This window comes from Emydura macquarii, unplaced genomic scaffold (genome assembly GCF_026122565.2).
Source record: "Emydura macquarii macquarii isolate MOO-44397 ecotype Brisbane River unplaced genomic scaffold, CSIRO-AGI_Emac_v2 contig_2013, whole genome shotgun sequence".
In the NCBI taxonomy this organism is placed as follows: Eukaryota; Metazoa; Chordata; order Testudines; family Chelidae; genus Emydura; species Emydura macquarii.
In genome coordinates, this window is record NW_027132150.1 from 313804 (window position 1) to 323732 (window position 9929).

Here is a 9929-nt window from a genome sequence, read left to right on the forward strand (position 1 = left end):
AGTGGGACCTAGACAAATTGGAGGATTGGGCCAAAAGAAATCTGATGAGGTTCAACAAGGACAAGTGCAGAGTCCTGCACTTAGGACAGAAGAACCCCATGCCCAGCTCCGGAAAGGGGACCGATGAGCTAGGCAGCAGTTCTGCAGAAAAGTACCTGGGGGTTACGGTGAAAAAGAAACCTGGACATGAGTCAGAAGTGTGACCTGGTTGCCAAAAAGGCTAATAGCATATTGGGCTGCATTAGTAGAAGCATTGCCAGCAGATCGAGGGAAGTGATTATTCCCCTCTATTCAGCATTGGTGAAGCCGCATTTGGAGTATTGTGTCCAATTTTGGGCCCCCCATACAAAAAGGATGTGGACAAATTAGAGAAAGTCCAGCGGAGGGCAACAAAAATGATTAGGGGGCTGGAACACAAGACTTATGAGGAGAGGCTGAGGGAACTAGGCTTGTTTAGTCTGCAGAAGAGAAGAATGAGGAGGGATTTGATAGCAGCTTCAACTACCTGAAAGGAGGTTCCAGGGAGGATGGGGCTAGGCTGTTCTCAGTGGTGGCAGATGACAGAACAGGGAGCAATGGTCTCAAGTTGCAGTGTGGGAGGTCTAGGTTGGATATTAGGAAAAAGATTTTCCCTAGGAGGGTGGTGAAGCACTGGAATGGGTTGCCTAGGGAGGTGGCGGAATCTCCACTTTTAGAGGTTTTTAAGCTGCGGCTTGACAAAGCCCTGGCAGGGATAATTTAGCTGAGGTTAGTCCTGCTTTGAGCAGCGTGTTGGATTAGATGACCTCCTGAGGTCCCTTCCAACTCTAATATTCTATGATCCCCTTTGTTTGTTCATCTTTGGATTGTAAGATCTTCAAAAGAGACATTTTCTCTTTCTATGATCTACACTGCACAGTGAGGACCTGATCCCAAACTGCTCATCTCAGCCATTCTCGCTGACTCCCACCTGCACACCCCCATGTATTTCTTCCTAGTATGATCTATAAGAACTGAATAGAATAGAAGAATGTTGAATGGAAAAGAAGAAAGGAAAACTAAATTGAGTAGCATCAAATAGAGTCGATGAAATATTAGAGTCCTGATTCTCCACTCACTTTCACCAAACTTATGATGGTTAGAAAGGTTTACCCTTGTAGATTAAGATGTGGTTTGCTAAGGAATAAACAAATCATGATTTATTGAGATTGCTAATCTGGCTGCATTATCTCTGTGCCTTCAGGAATGACCCCATCTCCATGGAAATGGAGAATCGCACAGTGGTGTCGGAATTCATTCTGTTAGGGATCCGAAACACTGAAGGCCACGAGACCATCCTCTTCGTCGTCTTCTTAGGTTTCTACCTCTGCACCATCCTGGGCAACGTGCTCATTTTTTCAGCCATCCTCACTGACTCCCGCCTGCACACCCCCATGTATATCTTCCTCTGCAATCTATCCGTGGTGGATCTTGGATTCTCCTCTATCGCCACCCCGAAATTGCTGGTCAGTCTCTCGACCAAGAGTAGAACCATCTCACTAGGTGGGTGCATGTCCCAGGTCTTCTTCTACCACTTCCTAGCCAGCACCGAGTGCCTGCTCTGCACTGTCATGGCCTTTGACAGGTACGTGGCCATCTGCCACCCGCTGCACTACCTGATCATCATGAACTGGAGGGTGTGCGCCATCCTGGCTGCGGGGACCTGGGTCAGCAGCTTCTTCCACGCCACCATTCTCACCAGCCTGACCTTCACGCTGCCCTACTGCGGGCCCAATGTGGTGGACTATTTCGTCTGTGACATGCTCCCTGTGGCCAAGCTGGCCTGTGCAGACACGTACGTCATTGAAACCGTGACTTTTACCAACACTGGGGTCGTGCCCATGACCTGCTTCTTCCTCATCCTCGCATCCTACGTACGCATCTTCTACTCCATCCTGAAGATGAACTCAGCCGAAGGGCGACGCAAAGCAGCCTCCACTTGCGCCTCACATCTGACGGTGGTGACGCTGTTCTTTGGGCCCTGCGCCCTGGTCTTCACGCAGCCACGGCAGAGCAAAGTGGTGGCGACCTCTGTGCAGTTGTTTGGCTATATAGCCTCGCCCATGCTGAACCCGGTCATCTACACGCTGAGGAACAAGGAGGTGAAAGGGGCTCTGAGGAAACTGAGAGGGGGTCAAACGACTGCACGTTGATGTGCTGCATCTGCAGAACTAGCATGTGGGTGAGCAGTGAAATATGTCTACAAATTCATCTGCATGGCTCTTCAGTGGCTTGTGTGAGAGTCTGTCTCTCTCCTTCCCCATACAGCCTCCCCTATCTATCTGGAGCTCTACAAATCACAAAAGCATCCTAAAAACATCTAGCTGTCCTGGACATGCTTTAAGGCTGATATGTTCAAAGCTCCCTAAGGGATAGGCATACTCAGTCGGCATTAAAATGAATGGGAATTGGAGATCCAAAGCTAGTAGCTGACTGAAATTCTCAGCCTTATTGCACAAATCTACAGACGCAAGGGCAGCAACTTCTGCAAACTCAGGAAAGGGAAAACAAAAATTCTCTTCATCATGTGGCATGAACCACATGTCAGCTGGAAGCTGTGCTAGAGAGCTGCCTAACAATCCTGGGAGAACAGCTGGGTATCAGCATGTCCTGTATAGCAATGGATTTGTGGTAAAATTTTCAAAACCACCTAAGTTATTTAGGAACCTAAATCCCATTTTCATAGAATCATAGAAGGATAGGGTTGGAAGGGACCTCAGGAGGTCAATTAGTCCAACCCCCTGCTCAAAGCAGGACCAACCACAACCCCATCAGAAGTGTTGGAGGCATTTAGAAGTCTAATGTACGTCTTTACTGACAGCAGCAAATTCGCCACCATCAGATCGATCTATCTGGATCGATTGAGTGGTCAGTGAGGACACACTCAATCGGTGTGGACGTCAGCTTGTGAAAATGACCTGCTCAAAGGCTTCAGCTCAGTAAAGATGCTGTGGACAACGGAAGTTAAGAAGTCAATGGGAGTTAAGCAATCTACACTGCGTAGCTTGTGTAACTCCCGTCGATTGCCGCTGAATTTTAAGGTAAGTGTAGACCAGGGCTAAATCTCACTGAAAGGCCGTGGGATTGAGGGTTCTGAGGACCAGATTTCAAAGGCATTTAATCACCTAACAGGATTTTGAAGAGCACCTTGAGAGAGTCAGCCACCAGCCTCCCATTTACTTTCAATGGGAGTTGAGCACCTGACCTATTTAAAAGCCTTAGTAAATTCCACGAGGCACATAAACCCCTTTGTAAATCTAGACATTAGGCCAGAGGATATTTAGACACCTGGCAGGATTTTCAGAAGCACGCAGGCACCTAGCAACCACTGAAATCAAGCAGAGTTAGATGTCTGGGGCCAGATTTTTACAAGGGGGACAGACAGCAATTTCCTGCAATGTTCTGGATAAACCTTACTGCATGAGCTTTAATACCTTGGAGGTGCATTGTATTAAAATGCAGCTGTGTGTGTGTTATTGTGAAGAGAAGAGACCCCGTTGTGGGGTTTGAGGGACTAATCACCTGATGTAGCCCATAGTGGAGCTGGGGTGATCTCTGCTAAGCTTATTAGCCTGCGTGTAGGTTTTTTTAATTGTTTTTAATAGGTTCTCTCTGTGGTGTTTTACCCTAAGAATGAACCAGGCTTACTTAGACAGAGCTGTGTGGTAAGTTGTACCTGAGGTAATTACACAGGGCACCACTTCTGAGGAGAGAAGCAAAGCAGGGCTGCTTAGGCAGAGAATCTTTTGAGGGAAAAACACAGTGAAGGGAACTGTTCAGCTTGGAAAGACCCCAGTCAAGAAGGACAGAGATGTGGGTTTCCACCCAAGAAAGGCAAAGGCCAGGGAGCTGGCAGCTGAGAGCGTTGGCCATAATGGAGAATTAAGGGAAAATGCAGGTGCAGTTGCCCTGAACTGTAACAAAAATCATGGCCTAAACAGTAAGATAAGTTTGAAAATCCCACTTTGTGCCTATCTGCACCTTTGAAAATCTGGCCGTTGGGAGCCTATGTCCCACTGAATGTCAGTGAGAACTGGGCTCCTTAATGGCTTTTGAAAATGAGGCTTATTTTCCTAAGTCACTTAGGTGCTTTTTTTATATTTTACCTTCTGCTCAGACAGAGATAGAAAGATAAAGAAAAAATGAAGGAAAAAAGCTAATAGAAGGTTTGATGGATGTGATAACTTTACACTCATCACACGCACTGTATTTTAGGCTTCTGCTATTTATGTATTGGGTCTTCTGCATCCGTTGCACTTGAATTTTGAGTAACATGCAGTGTCTATGAAACTATAACCTGGGAATAAACTGAGGATTTTTTCCTGTTTCCCACCCTCAGCTGTTTTATTCAAACTTGTCTCTATGTTTCCTGTGGGTTTTCTTGGTGTGCAAATTAAAAATGAACCTGGAAACCAGTGTGTAGAGAGGACTGGGCCCATTTATGAGACTGGCAAATATAAAGTGAAATTTAACAAAACAGTAAAAACATGAAAGGAAAAACAGTTGGACTTTGAGGCTGTGATTTCCAAAGGGCCCAAGGAAGTTAATAGACTGCGGCAATTAGAAAACGAGTTAACTTCAGGCCCCTTTGAAATTTCTAACCTAAACTGGAAGTGTGATATTAGAAGCTAGACAAATGATTCAATCTCCTTTCGGCTCAGTCCCCACCTGAGGCATTGTGGTACAAATCATTCTTTTCTCCCCCCCTTTCTCCTGTAAGCTCCTCGGGGCAGGGTCTGTCTCTCACCGGTGTGGGTGCAGTGCCCATTGCCCTCTAATGGCCTTCTACAAAAGAAAATTAATATTTTTGTGAATTGTCATCAACTCTTATGAAGTGGGTTTTGGTCCATAAATGAGAAAAAAATTAAAATAAATGAAGGAAAAGAACCAGAAGCAGATAATGTGAGCCATGCCACTTGTCCTTCTGTCTGCAGTACAATCCACACTACCACAACATTCTGGCATTAAAAACAGCCCTGACTGAGGGAGGAGCGCCCCTCCTGAGTTCCCTGCACCACTCCCTGCACTGCAGCACCCCTTTGCACGGCCGGGGCTCAGCCTGAATTTTCTCTGTTGTTTCTTTGCCATTATCCAGGAAACCCATTTCCAAAGAGCCACAAACCCAGAACAGGGCGACTGAGCAAAGAGAACTTGGAATGGAAGAGAGGTGCACAGCTGTGGACATTGACTCTAAAAACAGCTGTAACTTCTGATGGACAATGGGAAAGCTGCATTGACCTGCAGGCCCTGGGCACAGGACGGCTGTAGAGGGAGGAGGAGGGAGAGCAGGTGGCTGTAGCCTTTAGTAACTGAGAATTGTATCAACTCAACATACCTACATTTAAAGAGACCACAGGAATTATTTGCAAAGCATTATCTTCAGGCTAACACAAAGGAATAGGACAGAGAAGATGTGGGTTCAAATACATAGAATATTAGAGTTGGAAGAGACCTCAGGAGGTTTCTACTCCAACCCCCTGCTCAAAGCAGGACTAACCTCAGCTAAATCATCCCAGCCAGGTCTTTGTCAAGCTGCAGCTTAAAAACCTCTAAGGATGGAGATTCCACCACCTCCCTAGGTAACCCATTCCACTGCTTCACCACCCTCGTAGTGAAAAGCTTTTTCCAAATGTCTAACCTAGACCTCCCCCAATGCAACTTGAGACCATTGCTCCTAGTTCTGTCATCTGCCACCACTGAGAACAGCCTAGCTCCATCCTCCCTGGAACCTCCTTTCAGATAGTTAAAGGCTGCTATCAAATCCCCCCATATTCTTCTCTTCTGCGGACTAAACAAACCTAGTTCCCTCAGCCTCTCCTCATAAGTCTTGTGCTCCAGCCCCCTCATCATTTTTGTTGCCCTCCACTGGACTCTCTCCAACTTGTCTACATCCTTTTTATGGGCGGGGCAGAAAGGGGGGGGGGAGTTCTGTGGAAGAGTCCCTATTTGACCTTGAACAACTAATTTAATTGCTTTGTGCATCAGTTTCTCAATCTCTTACAACGGGATTGTTAAATCCTTTGTCCCTCTGTCATCCATTAAATGTGTTTCCATTTCAGAGAGTGACAGTCTCTTACTATGTGTCCGCGCAACACCCAGCAGAAAGGAGCCCACATCTGAGTTCCAGTCTGTAGGTCCTACCATAATACCAATGATAAGAATCAGAGGTGACCCAGGGTGGGGGCACGAGGGCTCAGGTGACCGTACAGATTTCCGCCTGGGTTTGTTGGCCAGGTCCCCTCCCTCTCCAGCGGCTCCTGGGGCAGGCTGCAAGCTGCGCCTGTGGGGAGAGGGAGAAGCGAACACTTCTCTGTGGGAGCTGCAGGGAGGGGCAGCTGAGAGGAGAGCGTGCGCGTGTCTTTGAACTGTGCCCTCTGCCCACCAACAGCAGGTCCCAGCCGCCTCTGATAAGAGCAGTGAGAATACAAATAAAAATAGTAAAATGCAGCTCCGGCCCTGCTGTTCCTGGCAATGACACATGGAACTCAGCTGGTGCCAGCCAAGAGTAATGTGGGAGCTGCTACCCAGCACAGTGATAAGGGCCCCCCTGGGTATTCATTAGAATACCTGCATTTTAATTAACCCCAAAGGTGATTGTACGTCATGGTATGTTATGACTGAGCTGGGGATAATCTAACTACAGAGACTAATTATAACTTCTGCCTTCTGCCACTTCAGTCCGGCTCCCAGATAAGATGCCCACCACAGGAATAGCAAGAAATGACAGCAATGAAAAGAATTGCAAAGGGCCTTACTGACACTGCTGTGCTATGGCAGCAGCAAACGGATCCATGAGCTCAGTGCTGACAAATCCCTAACACAGCCCTGCTTCCCTGGCTCTGTCACACCCTCTGTCTGTGGGGTCTATGGACTGGTTTAGGTTACAGGCTATGACAGCGATGTTGTTAACCCCTGCTAAGCCTTCAGCATCGAGGCACAATAGAGGTGCAAGACGAGCATTACCTGGCTAGCGGCGGAGCAGCTTTGTTAAGTTGAATCAGCCTTAATCCTCTAAAGATCCTTTCCCCCATGAACACTGGTTGTGCAAAGAGATGGGTAAGAAGACATGCCCGAGACCCAGAAAGATGCAGTGGAAAGACAAGGGATGGTGTCGGGGGTAATGCTCAGACTGGAGTCCTGGGTTTCTGGGTCAGATTCCCGACTCTTCCACGGACTCCCTCTGTGACCTCAGACAAGTCAATGAGACTGAGATTTTCAAGAAAGCCAATAGGAGTTAGGAGCCCAATGCCCACTGCACTAGAATGAGTTTTGGGAGCCTGATTCCTTTGAAAATCTCACACTCAAATTCTCCGTTCCTCAGTTCCCCCTTGTGAATTGGGGCCGGTAACACTTCCTATGTTTGTGAACTGTTAAAGGCAGGGACAGTCTCACTCTGTATCTGAGTAGCACCCAGAGCATTGGGGTCATGATCTTCCTGGAGTTGCTAGGGACCCCTATACTTCCAGTCTGTACTGGACTGCAAAAAGTGATACCAAGTGTTGCACAGGATCTATACTGTCCAGATGCACAGCACTAACTTTCACCCTTACAGACAATCACACAACTGCATGACTACATACATGTGCACAAAGAGACAGAAGGGGTCAAGGGAACAGCGGCTAATAAAAAACAAGGAGAAAGCTCTGTTGGTGACAGAGACCACTAGCTGAACACCTGGCCCAGTTTCCTCCTATTTCACACTGCTGTGTGGAATTCACTGGCTTGTGTTACACGACGGGAGAGACCAGATGATAATTAACATCCCATGTCCCCTTATCATTTATGGGTTAGATTCTCAGCTGGTGTACATCTACATAGCTCTTTTGATTTCAATCGAGTTAGTCCTTGTTTACACCACCAGGGTGAGCGACAGAGGGGAATCAGCCCCAATGGAGTTACCCAGGATTCAGATCATGGTGAGTGAGTGGAGAATCTGCAGTCTGCTGGAGCTGAGGATCCGGCCCTTTCAGTTTAATAGTGCTACTCTTATTAAAGCCAGCTGAGCAGCTGGTCCTGGGGGTCTGTGAGTGTCCTCTAAAATGATGCAAAATCTCAGTTATCTGGTGACTCTGCTGAGGTCTCAGACCAGGAGCCTTGAGGGGATTCAGAGAACAGGTCCCAAAGGGACCTTGGGTGATTTAAAGACCATGGACAGCCTAAAGGCTGCGGGAAGCTGTGAAAAAGCTCTGGGGCTCTGCAGCAGCCTGTGGCGATATGTTGTGGACATCCCTGGCTAGCTTTGACGACGGTCAGGTCTGCAGGCTGGATAACAAAAGCGCAGAACGGGCGCCTCTCCTGTGTGATGTGCTGATTTGGTTAAGAAATCTGGACACTTCTACACAGGAGTCACGGCCAGGGGAAAGAGGAAAAATTGCATTCAGCTGGATCGTCCCCTTCCAATGCAGTCAGTGTAAGACAACTGGTTTGGTAAATATTTTCTCTATGTGCCTCAGGCTCTTTCTATGTTGAAATCTGTCAGTCTCCACGTCATTCAAGGAAGAGGAAACCCAGATGTTTTTTTTATAGTAAAATACATCCATCCATATGTCCCTCCTTCTCTCTTCAGTACCTGTCTGCCTGTCTCTCTTTTGTGGATGTTATCATTTATCTCCCTCTCTCCGTTAATCTCTGTGGGGCTATGTACACACTACAGCTTAAAGTTATATTATTCAGGGGGCTGAATAACCCAGCGTAAGTTACACCGACCTAAGCGCTGGCGTGGAGATCTCTGTGTTGGCAGGAGAGCCTCTCCCACTGACATAGGTACTGCTGCTCGTGGGGGCTGGAGTATTTAACATGACTGTAGAGCTCTGTCCCATCGGCTTAGCCTGTCTGTACTAGCAGTGCAACAGCGACGCTGCTGTAAGCTCTGTAATGTAGCCAGCATGTGATAACCCCAACACGGCAACTTCTACCTCTCAGCACCACCTCTCATGCGTGGGGAAAGCTCCGTGATAAAATGCACATAGACACTTCATTTTTGTCCTTCAAATCTAACCTTAAAAATCCCGTTGTGATATTTACAGAACGCAGCCTGCTGATCATGGCTGAGCAGATGACAAGCTGTTGCTATTCCTTTTCTTCCTTCCTTTTCCCTTTTTCTCTAAACCTGATAAAAACCCTCAAACAATTCATATCATTAACAAAGCTGAGACAATATTTCACCAGATTTATTTGTTCGTATGTTGCATCTGCACCCTCTCCTTTAACACAAACACAGAGCAGCACCTACACTGATAAAAAAGAATCCCTACCAAAACAAACTACTCCACTGCCCACACAATAATCCCTCTGCAGAGAGGATGAGAGAAACAAAAAATCATATATCATACAAAAGTTGGTCACATCTCCTCATCCACCAATGGGAGGCTCTAAGATGCTGTGGTGATAAAGTTGGGGCAAGAGCTTGTATAGAATAGAGTTGAAGAAATTAGAACAGGAGAGGAGAGAAGAGATGAAACTGGAATAGAGTAGAATAGAATAGGACATCCCCTTTGTCTGTTCGTCTTGGGATGGTAGGATTTTCAAAGCATATATTTTCTCTTTCTGCGTTTTGCACTGCACAGTGAGGACCTGACTCCAACCTGCTCATCTCATTAGCCATCCTCGCTGACTCCAGCCTGCACACCCCCATGTATTCCTTCCTAGTATGATCTATAAGAACTGATTAGAATAGAAAATGGTAGAATGGAAAAGAAGAAAGGAAAATGAAATTGATTAGCATGAATTAAAATTGATGAAATATGAGAGTCCTGATTCTCCACTCACTTTCAACAAACTTATGATGGTTAGAAAGGTTAACCCTTTTAGAACAAGTCTGTGGTGTTATAAGGAATAAACAAATAATGATTTATTGAGATTGCTAATCTGGCTACATTATCTCTGAGCTTCCAGGAATGACCCCGTCTCGC

At 46.6% G+C, this 9929-nt stretch overlaps 1 protein-coding gene across 1 annotated transcript; it reads left to right on the forward strand.

The window, feature by feature from the left end:
- The first annotated feature begins 1238 nt into the window (after positions 1-1238).
- Positions 1239-2171, forward strand: LOC137159929 (olfactory receptor 10D3-like). The gene has a single exon (XM_067558400.1). It carries the CDS (start codon positions 1239-1241, stop codon positions 2169-2171), a length of 933 nt encoding a protein of 310 aa, XP_067414501.1.
- Positions 2172-9929: the final 7758 nt, after the last annotated feature.

Bases quoted from the DNA above. Each gene is read 5' to 3' on its own strand.
- LOC137159929 (XM_067558400.1), top strand. From the start codon at position 1,239: ATGGAAATGGAGAATCGCACAGTGGTGTCGGAATTCATTCTGTTAGGG.